The sequence below is a fragment of the Girardinichthys multiradiatus genome, chromosome 20 (assembly GCF_021462225.1).
Source record: "Girardinichthys multiradiatus isolate DD_20200921_A chromosome 20, DD_fGirMul_XY1, whole genome shotgun sequence".
Taxonomy (NCBI): domain Eukaryota; kingdom Metazoa; phylum Chordata; class Actinopteri; order Cyprinodontiformes; family Goodeidae; genus Girardinichthys; species Girardinichthys multiradiatus.
In genome coordinates, this window is record NC_061812.1 from 45,805,669 (window position 1) to 45,823,060 (window position 17,392).

At 39.2% G+C, this 17,392-nt stretch overlaps 1 protein-coding gene across 3 annotated transcripts in view; it reads left to right on the forward strand.

Moving 5' to 3' along the window:
- The window catches only part of cntn4 (contactin 4), a 318,997-nt gene extending 302,502 nt beyond the window's left edge, over positions 1 to 16,495 (forward strand). For all 3 annotated transcript variants that reach the window (XM_047347049.1, XM_047347050.1, XM_047347051.1), the window contains 7 exons: positions 2,126 to 2,196; positions 5,341 to 5,575; positions 7,910 to 8,025; positions 8,773 to 8,959; positions 10,392 to 10,504; positions 10,589 to 10,757; positions 12,321 to 16,495. In XM_047347049.1, the coding sequence (XP_047203005.1) occupies positions 2,126 to 2,196; positions 5,341 to 5,575; positions 7,910 to 8,025; positions 8,773 to 8,959; positions 10,392 to 10,504; positions 10,589 to 10,757; positions 12,321 to 12,412 (983 nt within the window). In that variant the 3' untranslated portion in view covers positions 12,413 to 16,495. The remainder of the gene's footprint in view (positions 1 to 2,125; positions 2,197 to 5,340; positions 5,576 to 7,909; positions 8,026 to 8,772; positions 8,960 to 10,391; positions 10,505 to 10,588; positions 10,758 to 12,320) is intronic.
- Positions 16,496 to 17,392: the final 897 nt, after the last annotated feature.

A 17,392-nucleotide genomic window follows, 5' to 3' on the forward strand; every position in this document is an offset into this window, starting at 1 on the left:
ATGTTGGGACTTTTCAGTTGAGTAAAGAAGAAAGTGTAGATCCTGAGATAAAAGCATAATCTGAAAGGCGCTTATGTGTTGTTATTGTGTCAGTACAGTACAAACTTGCAAATATATCAAATATATGTTAATTTCCTCTTCAGCTGTTTACTGTTTTATCCATTGGTATTGTTATAGCTGAAATATCAAAACTAAAAGAAAGCCCCTTGATATATAGTTGTTTAAAGATAATAGTAGCCCAATATTCCTAACCTGATCAAGCTCTTATTTTAGTACAAACTGTATTTCTGCATTGTAGATTTATTTTCTAGTTGATGAAGCAAAGTAATAGAAAACCAACAGACGCACCAGTCGTGACATGCTGCCGATTCTGTGTAATTGAATCATTAATTCAAAGGTTGTATTCAAAATAATAGCAGTGTGAAGTTCAATTAGTGAGGTCATTCCTTTTGTGGAAAAGCCGCTGTCAAACAGAAAGCATATGTTGTTTATGGTGCATTTCTAAGTAAAATGGGTCATTCCAGACACTGGACTTTATGTACTTTAATCAAAAAGTTGATTGGAGAGTGTGAAACATACACTGTATTGCCAAACGTATTTGTCTGTCTACTTTTACATGTACATGATATCCTATTCTTAATCTATAAGGTCCAGTTTGTTGATGGACCCACCATTGAAAGCAATAGCAACTATAACTATTCATCAAAAATCTTCCGCAAGGTTTAGGAGTGTGTTCATAGATGAGAAAACCAGCATTGCAGCCTCCGCTCTAATTCATCCCAAAGGTTCAAGAAGGTTGAGGTCAGGACTCTGTGCAGGCCAGAAATGTTTCTCCACACCAAACCTTATACACCTGCAGCCATGGAAGTGACTGGAACACCAGAATTCATTGATTTGGTTATATGACCTAATAATTTTGGCAATATCAGGAAATGCAGAAATTGATTGGCTGCTCAAATAAAATGATCTGACAAGCTTTAAAATAAAAACCAAAACCAGAAAGGGACTATAGAAAAGGAACAACCACCTTTCGAATGGCTTAAGGAATAGTCAAAATAGCAAAGATTTAGCTAATGATCAGCTCCAGGGTGTTCAAAGAATTCTAACAGATACCTGTGTTGGTTCTGTCGCAACCAAGGAAGCCCCACAAAGTCCCATTGCTGAAAAAAATTACTTCTGCTGAAGAGGTTTCAATTTTCCAAAGACCACACTGACAGGCCTAAAGAGAAATGGAGAAACATTTTATAAACTGATTAAAGTAAAATTGTTGTTGAGTCTAGCAGCTACAGATAGTTCAACAGATGACCTCCAGAGTACACTGTGAAGCAATGTGATTGGGGTGACACTAGACATGTTGTTTCTGAGGCAAAACCAAGAAATGAAGAGGAAATGTGGATGTAGTCCAGATATTCTGGGCCTGTTCACAGTCGCCAGAAGCTGGTCGACTGCATACAACACAGATGCAAAGCATTTCTCAGAAAATTGGTTAAGCAACGGCATATTATTTCAGTGATTCACAGGAAAGTTACAACTTCAGCATTTTTAAGTTTATGCAATAAAAGCTTTAATTGTAAGTTCTGTTTTTTTCTAGTTTTTTTACATCACTTTCTGTGGAGTGAGAACATGTTTTGCATGGAAATAAAGTTGTAACTGTTACTCAACATTTTTTAAACCCACTGCTATGATTTTGAACATAAGTTATAAGGAATATACGGTTTGGTCTAAGTGCGGTCTCAACTAATAGAATATTTACTATAAACCAGGGCTATGCAAAGACTTATTGTTGAGTTAAGTCCATAGGTAGGTTTAGCCTCAGATTTTGAAATCACATCTGTTGTTCAGTGGAAATTCTGATCCTCTAAGTGATAAAATATATTAACCAAAAGTGATAGACAGTATATGAAAATGTAAATGTGGTTCAAATTTATGAATGTAAACATTTAAAGGCTTAATTATTGATTGAACAGTTGACCACCTGCTATACATCATGAAAATCATCTCCTTCTTGTACTCAGCAGCTGAAGGAAGTTGCTTTTGTTTGCCATTTAGAGACATAACAGAGGAAATTGGAAAATTTACCTCTAGAGTTTCAAGTTGGCTGAGCTGATCTGTTTTCCTCCCGCAGCTCCGAAGGTCACACCGGCTAATGTGAGCGGAGGAGGAGGCAGTCGCTCCGAATTAGTCATCACATGGGAGGTAAGCAAGCTTGCTCAGAAACCCCCTCACCCATGGAGGAGGCAGCCAGACCCCATCACTCTCTTCAGGTGTGGGCCTGTTTCATTAATAACTGTTGAACGCCCTAATATATGGCGTTTCATTTTTAAGAACACAGAAGCAATAACTGCAACTATCACCCTGGGGGAAGAGAAAAATGCTTTTGATATTTCAATAAGATAATTAAAGTCATAGTTCATTTAAAGTCACAACGTTTGTTTCCAGATGATTTTCCATTTTTTTCTGCCTGTTTGTTTTAGAGGAGACTCCTCATATCAGCTGGCCTTCAAATAGCTTCTGTTTTTTCAGCCTACCGGAAATTCGCCCGCTATGAAAGGTTTCACAGAATCAGTGCTGATGTTTCAAAACACAAAAGCTCAATTATAGTGAATCGCCTGCCTAAACTAGCGGCAGTTTGTCCTCAAACAGTGAATTTCTTAAGGTGTTTTTCCTTTTGACATGAAAGCAGGGATGAAGGGTTGCCAAGCATAAATGCAGTTACTCTAATGAAAGGAATTCTTTACAATGACCTTATATGGTTAGAAATACAAAAACACAAACTTGTTTGTGTGTGCGTGTTCTAGCATTTGTTACAGTGTAAGGCCTATTTTTCCAACATATACTACGTTTTAAGGACCCACTGCTATGGGGCCCAGGCTTTGGGCCCCATAAGAAGTGCTGTTTTTGGATTAGGGGCTTGGTTTGAGTTTAGGTTAGGTTTAGGGATAGGCCATAAAAATCAGTGGAGATCATTGCAAAGTCCTTTGTGTGTGTGTGTGTGTGTGTGTGTGTGTGTGTGTGTGTATGTGTGTGTGTGTGTGTGTGTGTGATGGATTTTTGAGGTTTGCTTTAGGAAACAAGAAAGCAAAGCCTTAAAGCTTCTGTTTTGTAGAAGACACGGACAGATAACTGAACCTCATGCTGATAGTTTATTTAGAAGTACCTGTGGTGAGGTTAAAAATGTGAGTTTTGTCCACAGGAACACAGAAAAAGAGCCTGGTTCAGTTTAGTAGATGTGAGTTTGTAACAAAATACTCTTATACTTAAAAAATAAGGCAACAACACATTAATCCAAACAGGTAGAAGATTAAAAACATCACATAACTCACTCTACTCTAGTGCATTTTACATCCAAATTAACAGCGTTTTACAACACTCTACAAATGGTTTTGCATATCAGATGTTATTAGAAAAAAAAAAGCCTGACCTCCTCTGAAAGGGTATTTGATTCGCTGTTTGTTTGTGGGTATTCCTGATGTAAGTTGTTTTTTCCACAGCAGGAAAAATGTAGTTCAGGCAGAGTAAGACCAAGAGATTCTTCTTTTATTCTATGGTTTGATTTCCATTTGTGTTATGTAACCAAGTAACCGGCCCCCATTTATGTCAGTCTAAATAGAATATATATAATATACTGCCAATGGTATTGGGTCATCCATTCAGATCATTGAATTCAGGTGTTTCGATCACTTTTGTTTCCACAGATGTATTAAATCCAGAACCTAGGCATTTAGACTGCTTCTACATGCATTTCTGAAAGAATGCGTCCCCAGTCAAGCTCAGAGAAATCCAGCGTGGGATAGGATGCCACCTATCCACCTAAGTTCAGTTATAAAACGTGTTGCAACTGAACTTATGGCCATAGGAACGTATGGCCTAAGTTATATTTTGGCAAATATGACTTAGCAATTAGGCTATGAGGCTAATGATACTTATATGTTATAAAGTTACAAAGATAGACAACATTTATACTGTGTATTAATTAGGGGAGTAGTGATACATCTAGACTTTAGCAATATTTTTGGAATTGTAAGTGTGGAGTACAAAATGTTGTCTAGAATGTCCAGTTTGTAGTCAAATGATCCCACTCTGGTCTGAAATATTTTAGATTTTGAACCAGAGATAATAAAATGGAGTTCAGAATCATAACAAAAACCCAAGTTTAGCAGCACTAGGAGGCAGACGCCTACATTAGAACAGTTAGCAGACAAACAGTTATCCAGTAACGGGATTTTCATTCTCAAATATAAATGCATCCTGAAAGTAACCTTGAAGTCCTCGTCTTTACTTAGTTTACCCTACACAGTCACACTTAGACAGCCACTAGATAGAGCTTCGCAAGATGAGAAATATTGGGCTGTTTCATCATATGATCTGGTGCTATTCGTTAAACATGTTCTCTCTTCTCTGTGCTTTAATTAATACATATTAAACTATAAAATGTAACAAATATATTTAAAGAATTTGGATTCATTTCAGCTTGATTTAAATTGTTATGCTTTTATAAGCTGCCTTGTACATGAAATAAACTGATGTTACACAATTAAAGCCATTTCATTATAATGTACTATAGTGAATAAATAAAAATTTCCCTGCCTGTTATTTTATCCGCACTTACCTATAGAAGATTTTAAAATGTTTTACAGTTGAATTTTATTCACAAATAAATTGTGGAAGCTAAAATCATGCTTCCAGGTCACCAGGACTGTGTTAAACATAAGAAGTCCCAAAACAGAGACCAGCGGGACCCTTCACATTCATTACATTTCACATTGAAACTCAGTTCTTTTCCATTTACAAATTGTATCAACTTGGTAAAATCAGGGTTGTCCAAATGTGAAAAAGCAAAACTGCTGCAATGCGTGTATACAAAAAAAAGAAGAGATAAGAGATAAAGGTCGCAACTAAAGTTGTGCAATGCTTTTGGATCATGAATTTCCATTTTGACATATATGAAGCCCACAGAGTGAGTTATCATACAACCCTTCCTCCTGCTTAACTAAAAAATATCTGAAGTTTTTTTAAGCATGTACCTTTTAGCAGAGAGGAGGAAAGAAAGTTGGTTTATCTAGCAGAACCAAGTCTGCTGCTCTAAATGTCCAGGCCTTGTTATCAGAGTGGAGCTGAGTTTACGGTATCACGCTGAGTGCTCTTTGCTGTGTAATGGATGTTTGCAGTAAAAGCACTAGTGTGTTCAGCAGGTTCTATCTGAAGCCATGCACTGCCTTCAAATCTGACAGCCTCTACCCTCCTGCTGTATTTGTTTCCAAACCATATTGAATGAATGAAGCAAAAGCTCATTAGCTGTGTCTGAAGTATATATTTAAGTATAATTTTGTTTGTTTGTAGCCTGTTCCAGAGGAGCTGCAGAATGGACCAGGGTTCGGCTACGTGGTGGCTTTCCGACCCCATGGTGCCACGGGCTGGATGCAGGCAGCCGTGCCGTCCCCAGAGACATCCAGATATGTTTTTAAAAACGAGAGCATCCAGCCTTTCTCGCCTTTCCACGTAAAGGTCGGAGTTTACAACAACGAGGGGGAGGGGCCGTTTGGACCTGTTGCCACGATCTATTCCGCTGAGGAAGGTAGGTAAAGGGAGACATCCTTTACATATTCCAAAGGAAACAAAAGCTCATTGAAATTCCAATCCTATTAATCCCCACATTAGTTTGTATATTTCTTTATTGTATCAACAGAAATACTTGTAACTGCTTTCCACACACATTTGAACTCTCTGACTGAGTTTACTGAGCTGAAAAATCTCAGAGAGGACTCCAAGCCATGCTCCAGTGAGCTTGGCTTAAAAATATGGCTAATCAAATAATTCTCTGAAGTAATGCTTATTTAATTCATGGCTAACTGTGACTTAGAACATGAATAATGTGTTTTGTTTTTAATTCCTGTTGCTCACTATGGACCTGTGATTGATGTGAGTGCCTCACACTCAAAAGATCATCACTTAAAAATGCTAATTCACTCTTATATCAAAAACTCAAAATAATTTATTTCACATTTATCTCTTTTAGTGTCTCAGTAAAAAGATTCAAAAAACAAGGAAGACCAATGGGCTATGTAAAATATAAACAAGTGAATCAAAGATGGTTGAAAACCATGGCCAATAAAGTGATGCAACATTACCATGCAATATTATTTATGTTTGAGAACCAAGGATTATCTTGAAGAATCTGGAAATGAAGTTAAGTTAGGAACTAACTTGGAACTAACTTAGGCAATAATTGGTAAACCTTCAAACAATCGTTCACAATGTTAGATCAGACACAACATTATTTTAATAAAATAACATTTTAAAGAATGATTTGCTAAATAAAACCAACGTTCTGGATGACTAATTCTCAATGGTGTTTAATTAACTGCCTTTATTTATTAAAATAATATTTGAGGAAATATTCTGAATAAGAGCTAAACCTTTTGGATAAATGGGTCTTGATGGTGTTTAATTAGTTATCACGTTTAGTAAAATAATATTTAGGGAAATATTATTTCCTAGATTGGAAACTAACAACCTTTCTGGGTAAGTGATCTTCAGCTGACTCAAAAAGTGTTCTTAGCCATAAGCTGTTGGAGCTAACAGAAAAAACGAATTGCTTGTTATCAGAATCAAACACATACCTTTAAAATTCCACTAATAAAAGGGTTGAAATGCATAAGCGTGGATGGCGTGTTATGGCTGATCTTCTGTGTTTTAAAACCACCCTTTAAATAAAGTTTGTCTTAACTTTAGAAACACAACACAGAACACATCCTTAGCTGAGTGCTAGTCTACTAGCACTTACTGTAGCTGAGTTTCTCAACACAAACAAAAACAAATTTCATTAAACAAACATTATTTAGATTATTTAACTCTAAACCAATGTTCTCTGCCCAAACACTACCTCTTACGTGAACCGTGCTGAGGACAAGTTGTCCTGGGCGTTGAGGTAAACATCCACATGTGGATAAAAAAAGAGTTAGCTTGCAGCTAACCTCCGTGGGGTGGGCAGCTAGTTCTGCCGCTTCGGGCTAAACTGCATGCAGAGTGGCTTGCTGGGTTGGGGTACCTTTGTCCTTCCTTCAGACCGGGAAAACTCCACTCGGCGTTGTAGAGACAGGGTCTCTGCTGGGAACTCTCTGGAACACAGTTTGCTTCAGTAGACCTCAGAAAGAAAAGTCAAACCACGCTTGCACCTTAATTACCCCCTTGTGTGAATGAATACTGGATATACAAACAGCAATTAATTCCTAGTTAACTTAGTGCATATGATTGCGTGATTGTATGACACTCTTGGATACAGTTTGAAGAGTTATGAGATAGGAATTTTGGGTTTTCATGAGCTGTATGGCAAAATCATCCGTATTAAGACAATAAAAGACCTGAAATATTTCAGTTAGTGTGCAATGAATCTAAAATATATGAATGTTAAATTTTCATGATTACATTATGGAAAATAATTAACTTTATCACAATATGCTAATATTTTGAGAAGGACCTGTATGTATCTGTCCTCTGTGGAGGAGTGGTAAGCATTATTGAAAGAAACACATTAAGTCTATTTTGCCACCAGCCATGTAGTGAACGCTCTGGACAAATGAAACCAAATCGAACAAGCTAAACACTGTATGTGGTGGAAGACTAGCACTGCACATCACCCTGAACATGTCAGGTTTGATGTTTGTGACCAGAAACAGATGCGGATAATGTGTTTGAAATAGAACCAGGAGCTTCGGATGGCTCTGACCAGTGGGAACCAGACTCGTAGCCAGCTCTTTTCTTTCAGCACATGCCGACAACTTTACCCTACTTCCCTCCTTTTAAAGTTCTGATGGAGGAAACAGCTTTAAAACCGTTTGGATGTGCACTCTTTGGAGGCGGTCTATCAAAGCTAACCATCACTCCTGAAATCTTTTTATGATCATTCCAGAGCCTGGCCGAGCTCCCACTCGGATCCGTGGTAAGAGCCTCTCTGCATCCGAGATTGAGGTGTCGTGGAAAGCTCTGCCCTGGAACGCCAGCAAGCGGAGGGTGCTGGGCTATGAGGTGAGCCTGCTTGTGTGAGCCTGGGCTGTTTGTGTGAGTGTGCATATGGCAGCTGATGCTGCTGAATCTTGTTCTCTTCTATTATTGATGAGTGTTTCAGACTCCTGCACCTTGGGCACATGGGATAATAGCTTGCTGCATGCATAATGGTTGAACTTAGTCCCAAGCCTGTGGGTTTAAATGTGTTTCTCTTGTTGCTTACCTAAGTAGTGTAACGGGCCTGATTAGCGTACTGATGCAACACTCCAAGGGACAGCTTCTAATCCACACAACAAAGCAGTTTGAGACAGCAGCTTTGTGCTTAGTTTGTTCATCTTGTTGTAATTCTTCTAATTATTAGAATCAAGGATCTCAACAAAGAGGCTGGTTTCATGCTTTTGTTTGCATGAAAACACAAAACTTTCTAAAAAATAAAAATAACCAGATCCAATTAATCTTTTGAAGACAAACACTTTGTATTTGTACTGTTTTAGGCTTGACCAGGAAAAGCGACAAATTATCCATGTTATCCGTGGGCTTTTGGACATCTACTATTTTCTTTTGTTGCACTGTTGAGCAACACAATTTAAACCACAACATGTCTCATGCTGTGACACACTACTACTGCCTCTTTTCAGACCAGTTCACATTTTCCATCTTGTTGAGTTCACACGTCCCTGTTTTCAGTTTGCTCTCCGCTGACAGGGTGGGAACAGAAAGCTTTTAGGGCGCACTCACCATCTGCCGCTCTGCTTTGCTGGCTTTCAGCTGAGGTACTGGAGTAGAAGCGAAAAGGAGGAGACGGCCAGTGTGCAGAGGACCACAGGGAATCAGACGTCCACCGTCATCGGCGGGTTGAGAGGCAGCACAGCGTATTACATCTCAGTGAGGGCCTACAACACGGCTGGAACGGGGCCTGCGAGCACCACGGTCAACATGACCACCAAAAAACCACGTAAGTATCAGAGTTTACATCTAGTTTCATATTCATTTGGGTTTTTGGTGATACATTTCAAAAACAATTTATGAGCATTAATAAATTAATGCGTGTTTCAGGGTTCCTACTAATTTTCCGTTTTAAAATCCCATCCTTTTCCAGGCTCAGATTTCCATGGTTTTTTGGCTCTATTTTAACATTCTTGACATTTGAGTGCAAAAGGTAAAAAGTAAAAAGCTGTAAAACTGACCTTGTTTACATTTTTGAATGAGTGTGCATTTATCTGTGGTTTCTGTCAATAACTTAAAAACCAAAATCAATTATGAACCTTGACAAAAACAGGGTTGTGAAGGATCAAAGAGCAAGGACATGTCTAACATATGAATAAAATAGCATTTTGTTTTTCAAAGTTTCCAATTTTTAGCAAGGAATAAAGTCTGTAAACTCAATGCTTTTCCCTACTACATTTTAGTCTGTCCGTAGTTTATCAGCCTTGACTTGTGTAGGATGCCCTAAATATTATGCAAGCAGGCATAATTATATACCTACACCCCAGTAATATCTGTTTGAAGGTTCCTTACCAAGTTTCAATTTGACGGCACAGTTTATAAACAAGCTTCAGAAATAAGTCAGGCTGCATATTTAAGAATGAGAAATGTTGGAGAGCTCATTTAAATCCATTGTTTTTTATCGGCTTTTAAACATAGTCCACAGATTTTCAATAGGGTTGAGGTTGGGGCCTGTCTAGAAACCTTTTGTTAGTCTTTTGTATCCATTCGAAAACTAGTTTGGATGTGTGTTTGGAATCTTTGTTCTGCTGTCCAAGTTGAACCAGGTAGTTGATTATGGGAAGTGAAATTTGTAAGTAGTCTTCCTCCTTCATTGTTCCACCAACTTTGTGCAATGACCCAGTGGAAATGCAGCGAAAGAGATCCTCAGCATAATGCCACCACCTTTATGGTTGATAGATCGTATCGTGTTGTTTGCTGTGAAAACCTCACATGTACTTCTTAAGCATCTTTATGGCAAATAGCTCTATCTTTGTCCTGTCTGACCGTAAAAAATTTGCCTAATCCACACAAGGTGGACATTATTCATGCAGGCTCAAATATCAACACCCAGTCCCACTTGTATCTGATGAAATGTTCCTTAGCAACACACCTAGACAGAATTAAGCCAGAGGCCTTTGATGGCAACAAAAGTGTGGTTTCTGTCCAACTTCTATTTAGAAATTAGGGGGGTGTATGTAAAAAACTTAATCTCATCAGAATCTGATGAGATTAAATGAAATATAAATTTAAACATGTTTTTGAAATTCAAACACAAAAACCCAAACTGAGTATAACAATCATGCTAATGATTAGTGAATGTAAATGTCTGACCCACTGTAAGCATGTGGCCTTAAACTCAGCTTTTGTTTGAGGTGCATATTGTGCCCCTCTCCTCTCAGCTCCCAGCCAACCTCCAGTTAAAGTCAAGTGGAATACATCGAACTCTAAGATTATCCTGAACTGGGAGCATGTCAAAGCCCTGGAGAACGAGTCAGAAGTGACTGGTTACAAAGTGAGCATGTGGCTCTTTCACTTCATCAATAAGTTCTGTTTGTTGCCATGGTACGCCCCACTCATGACTTAATCTCATCCGCAGGTGCTATACAAGCAGAACCGACACAGCCGGCCCAGCGTCATGGAAACTAACACCACCTCAGTGGAGCTCGCGCTTCCCACTGACGAGGATTATATCATCCAGATTAAGCCCTTTGGAGAGGGAGGGGACGGCAGCAGCAGCAAGCAGATCACCATCCCGAAGATACCAGGTCAGTAAAGAGCTAGTTAGTGACTCCCACATGGCTGATCTGAGTTATCCTCTCCCCTGGTAGTGTTATTGTCAGAACATTTCGGCCTTCATCATCTGCAGAGGAAGCCAGGGTAAGAAAAATACCTGTTAGAGGACAAAAATGTGGAATTATAGTCTTAATGTTTCACCATGATTTTAAATGTATTTGGAAACTGTTTTTCAAGATTCTTATGTTTGTTTGGAACGGCCCCAGATTAAAAGCAGTGCCTTGCAAAATTATTCATCACTCTTGAACTTTTTCAGATTGCAGAATTCTAAGAGGCAAAACAAAAAAGCACCCAAAACAGGGCCAGAAACAAAAAACTATCCGAACAAAACCAGGGCCAGAAACAAAAAAAACCTCAGGCGGGCAACCCAGGGTCGACCCGTGCAAAACCCAGAATTAAGGCGGGCAGCTGGGAGGTCATCCCGAGCAGATACAGAGTTCAGGCGGGCGGGCAGGAGATCGTCCTGAGCAGAGACAGAGTTCAGGTGGATGGCCAGGAGGACGTCCCGGTGAGACCCAGAATTCAAGAGGACAACTGGGAAGATGTCCCAACGAAACCCAGAGTACAGGAGACCGGCAGAGCAGAGTAGAGGACCCTCAGAGCAGGCAGTCAGGAGGCCAGCCACGGAGAGGCCGGCGGTGGAGCTCAGGTGAGCGGTGCAGAAACCGCTGGAATCTTTGGTGAGGCTTTGGAGATCTGCGGTGGAACCCTGTAGATGTGCGGTTGAGCTGCTGAGGCTCAGCAGATGGAGGCAGTGCTTTCCCACACCCTCACAGAAATCAGGAACCCGAACTGAAGGCCGTTTGTCCCCAAAGCCCTCTGGAACAGGAAAGGAGAGGCGGTTCGTCCTCGAACCCCTCTGTGACAGGAAGGAGAGGCGGTTCATCCTCGAACCCCTCTGGAACAGGAAAGGAGAGGCGGTTCATCCTCGAACCCCTCTGGGGCAGAAAGGAGAGATGGTTCGTCCTTGAACCCCTCTGTGACTGGAAGGAGAGGCGGTTCAGGCCAGGACATAGGATGCACGACCAGGACACATGACTCAGGACACATCGGGGAACAAAGGAAACAAAAAGGAACCAATGAAAAACAAGACCAGGTAATTAGGAGAAACTAGAAACAGTTGCGAGCTAGGCAGCAGTAAACAGAAGGAAACAGGGACCAGACCGGGTAAAATAAACAAAAACACAAACTCAAAAGCACAGACACTGGCTGGATAAGACAATTTGTTGCAGTGGATTTTATTTAGTGCTATTTGAGCAAATGGGTCTCAGGAAAAATATTTTAGTTTTTTATTTGTAAAAACTGTGAAAACCATGTAGCATTTTTCTTTTTCAATGTTGCACCAGTTTGTGCTGGTCTATCATATAAAATTGTAATAAAATACTCTGAAGCTTGGGGCTGCAATGTGACAAAATGTGGAAAAGTTCAAGCGGTATGAATCCCTATGTAATGCACTGCAGATGAAATGCTAGAGAGTAGTTTTTTCCCCAGTATGGATCCAACTAACATCCTCTCTGTTTTCACTGCCATTGCAGGCCCCAACGCGGTGGGCTCGGCCTCCAAAGTTTCCACGTTGTCGGCCCTCAGCACAATAGCCCTGTCTTTCACAGCACGGACATCTTTATGACAAACAGCTCCCAGCAGAAGTTGCATCTGATGTGGACACAGCTCTCGGGCAGAAACGCAAACACAGGCCACTCCGATGTAACTAGATCCATTCATTTAGATTTTACTGGCAGAGGGAAGACACTGAGGGTAAAAATTTTACAACATGCCATGGAGAGGACAAATAAGGAGTTCCTGTCAGCTACGCAAGCCAGGTGCAGATTGACCGATGTCGTGACTATGTTGTTACCAAAGCAGCTTTCATAAAAGAAACATAAAGAAAAAAGTCTTATATGCATCTTTTTGTATGACATGTTGAGCTTTTATAGATTTTGTTTTGTTATCTTAAAGGGTTAGACGATAGCCTTGGCTTCAGTGGTGAGAACAGTTCAATGCATGAAAATGTCATTGTCCAGTTTTACAGTTTGAAGGTAAAGAATATGATACAACAGCTCGTTGTCTGTCTTTTAATATGGGGTGCAACTTGTTACTTTGAAATCTTTGCATTTTAATTTATGTTCTATAATCTTTTTTATTAAGAAAGAACACCCTCTGTCAGTACAAGCACTGGAGCTGGTCTGGATCAGCTGTACAAAATATCATCCCAGCTTCCACTATTTAAAAAACAAAAATAAACTCAAGATGGAAAAATTGTAAAAAAAAAAAAAAAAAAAAAATGATAGCTTCAAAACCATAGATACATACAAATACAGAAAGCTCTTGAATTTAAATTGGGTGTACTTTCTTTTTTCAAAGACTGTATATAAACATTTTACCCAATTCACATTGTGGGTTCAGGTGTCACCTTTTAAATGTAAAGGGAGGAGTAGCATCAGATTGGCAATGCTAATGCTTTAGCGTCTTAAAAACATTAGCAAGGCACAAAAAAGCTAATGATAGCTTGTCTTCACAGTGGGATCAAACTATTTCAGTATGTTTTCAACTTGCTGCTATTGCAGAGTAAAAACATAAAATGAACAGTGATTCCTCAGTTATTGTTATACTCTGATGACAAGAGAACATTAGACCATAAAACTCTGCCCAAACATGTCTATTGATCAAAAGACACAAGGTAACTTAGCTAAGTTCAAGATGGGCCTTCAGAAGCCCATCTTGAACTTACATGTAGTCTTGAGTTCTGAGGGGTTCTGAAAAGATGTGTGCTACAGATTATTATTAATGTGACTTGGTTAACTCAAGCACATTTTGTTAAACACCTGGTAAACAAGAAAAATACACACTCAAAACCACTAAAAGTTAGTCTTTGAGCTTAACTTAGAGGACAACAATGGCTGTTTGCTGAACCTTTTGTCTTTCATCTGTCATTTATTGCTACCTGTCTTTGAAATGAGTGACAGAACCATAAGATTATGCATTTCAAAGTTAGATGCCACGGTGTGTACCAAACATACATCAAAACTGGTTTGGGAGCGGATGTTATAGACTTGGCTTCTGGAAGGGCCCTGACCTCAATTTTGTTAAACATATGTGGACTATGTTTTAAACCTGATTCTGTGCCAAGAAACTAACCGATTTAAATGAGCTTTCTACCATTTCTGTTAGGAAGAATGGTCCAATATGAAGCCATAATAATGAATAAAAAAAAGAAATTAGTGCCTGGCTTTAACAATATTGTTTATTTGATATATTTTTAACAGTTTATTTGATATAATAACTCTGCTGTTAGAGGAGACTCTCATCACTTCGGCAGGTAGTTATTCAGTGTGTGCTTTCAGATTGCTAAACTAATGTAGATAAAAATGTCCCAGACCACCTAAAATTGTTCTGAGGGATATCATCCTCAAAACATCTTCATTGCATTTACATTCGGCTTAATCGTCATGCAGGTGTGATGAGATAGTTTTGGACCGTTGTCAATGCCAGATCTGAAGCTTACAGCTATAGCTAAGCTATAGTTCCATCAAAGTGGAGGCTTGGGTGAGATATTGGTTGGGCATGGCCACTTAACAGAACCCCACTTCAGAAACCCACTTTAAAATACTATTCCTTTTTAAGTTTTTGGTGTCTAGGTTATGAATGTCTACAGGATTGCATTCATGACTTTAACCTGTGACTTAAAGCAGCTCCCCTAAGATTTAAACATAACTTTAACTCTGATGTCTAAACAGTTAAAAGGCTAAGAGTGAGACTGTTGAGGCATGTCAGTTTTGTGCCCTGCAGCCACTGAATCTCTTCAGATGTTTTTTTTCTTTTTCATTCCAAACCTTCATGTGTTTGTTTCCACTGTCCTGCAGAAGAGTTGTTTGTAAGATAATGTTGTTGTACATAGACAAAGGTTTTAGCAGCCCAAATTTGCTTGCAGTGGACATTAGCCTTTTTTTAAATTAACATTGAACAGACCATTTGAGGATGAAAGTTTAATGCATTATGCATCCCTAAGTTATCAAATAATTATTAGCTGAATTAATCAAAAAATAGGTTGAGCTGCCATAATTTGGAGCCCATCCAAGCATTAAGCATGCAGATAGGACATTGGTCAAGGCTGCACACTTTATCAATCCACCTCATCAGCTGCGACGTATCAGTCTTTCTACGTCTACTAAGGATGGTGTAAACATTTTTGCATTTCATGTCAGCTTGTCACTTAGGCAACTGCTTGGAGAACAGCATGTTTCTGTGCTTTTCCAGGTGTTGTACTTGTTAGGAAACTTTTCCCAAGGACAGCCAATCAGCCTATCAGGAGGAGTGATATAGCCAGAAGCCTGAGCCAACATAATTTTCTCTGAGAAAACAGCAACAAACGTAATAGTGGTCTCTAGCCAAATCATATATGGTTAATATCTGCTTATATTAGCATTGTATACCACAAATCAGAGCCATTTTTAGTGTGACTTGCTAATACAGTTAAAAACAGGGGCTCATATCTGATTAGCTGTTAGGCTTCCATCCCATGAGGATTTCTTCTCTGTCCAACAAACTTACTATGATATGACTTCTGTCTACTAGAGGTAAAGGCACTGTTATTCATAAGTACACAAAGATTATTTTAAGAAATCTGCTTAGATGGACACTAGAGGCTAAAGCATTAGTACATTTTTGATGCTCATCCTCTCCAAGCTAAGTCAAACACCAGAAACCCAATTAAGTGCTTAAACAAATTCTATGACATAGGCTGGAAAAGCTTGTTGTAGAGGGTCTCTCTCCTGGGGTTCTCCACCTTGGCCCCTGAACTCCACTGATTGCAGGACCCTCATGGCTGTCTCTCATGCCCCTCATTCTTTCAGTTAGCCCTGTGTCTAGAGATATTCTTTGCCTTTTGTGTGCCTCATCATATGTTCAAAATCCTCAGGTCCTTAAAGAGCCTTAACTAATTGCGTGTATATAAAAAAACACATAGAAGCATAGAACTTGAAAGCAGCAGTGGCAGCAGTGTTCAAACGCTTTTGGAATGATATCAAACAATATTAGGTTTGGGGGAGAAAGGAGGAGACAACATCTTTTGCAAACGTTAGAGGTTTTGAACAGCATTCTGCTGTTTAACTGGGGAAATTGGCAGTTTATGAGGTGTAGTGCATTTCTGTGGGGGGATGTTCCTCATATGACATATGCTGCTGATCTTTTCCTTTTTCTATAGTTTCCTGATGCCATGTGGGACTGCTGTGCCACCTGGACTACGTTGCAGTCTCATTGTTCCTTGTAATCCAGTTAAGTAGTGTGTAGTACTTTGAAGGGAAGCGTACTGTAGGCTACTGGGGATCATGCATCAAGAAATGTGTAATATACTGTTTTGTACACTTCAGATCATTTATATGAAAAGAAACCTTTCTAAAGAGATGATTTACTCGCTTTTTATGTAAACGACTCTGTTTCATACTGTAGTTAACTGTTGCTCAGCATGACTGTACTTGTCTCTCTACTGTACACCTGCAAAGCGACTGAATGGCTTTAGGAATATGTGAGGTCCATGCATCCGGTAGGCTTCTGTATACCGAACCATTAACAGCCCTGTGTCTATGCTTCTGTCTAAGTCAGCCCTTCAGAGATGTACTGCTTCGACTGTCCGTATACGCTCCGCAGGAGGCGTCCCTCTGTTGCTGTTTGTTGTTTATACTGTGTGAATAAAGATAACTGATTTATAGAATAACACAAAGATGTTAGTCTATTAATAACCAACTAGCCTACAGGACACAAAGGAAGATCTGCTTACTGGGCACAGTAACACAATTTACTGTAAAACAATCTAGTTAAAGGAGCATAGCACAAGATCCATAATTTTAGCAGATGTCTGCCCCCTCTGGCAACAAGTTTAAATGACACCAGTGTTGTGCACTGTCATCTGCCGCTGCAACTTCAGTTGGTTCTTTAGAGGCGCAATGTCTTCTGAGGTAAGAAAGATAGAAGTATTATTTTATTATCTAATATTATATACAAATATTTTAGTTTGTACAGAAATGTTTGATATCGAGTCAATAGTCAAATAAATCTTTTTAGGGAAAAACGCCCGTGTTCTTTTGTTATCTCGCTAAAATGTCATAGCGGTGCAGATTCTCATCGTAGTAGTAGCAGGGTAAACGAGAGCAAGCAGCACGTCACACCTATGCCCTGAAAATTCGGCCTGAATCACTCTCTACTGAACTGACTAATCTAGCCTGTAGAGGCAACTGCGGTAAATAGAAGATAACTAATTTTACATGTCGGGCAATTGGAAGGACGCGTATGGGAAAGAAAATAAATATTTAACTTGCGCTAAATATAGCTAAAGCCATTATGTAGATCCAAAATTTGTAATGCTGTTTTTTTTAGTATATATTAGAGGGTATGTTATGAGGCACCTGATTTTCACACAGAATCTGAACACACGGTAGAATGACTATTTTTGCTTGTTTCCAGTCAGACTCCATTTAGGTATAAATCAAGCGTAAATTATCAAAAACTGAGCCAAGATATCTTTTAAATACAGGCTTAATGATGTTTACCTGTGATATAAAAGAGCAAGTATATTATTAGGCACCTAATTCACAGACAGTCCAGAAGTACCCAT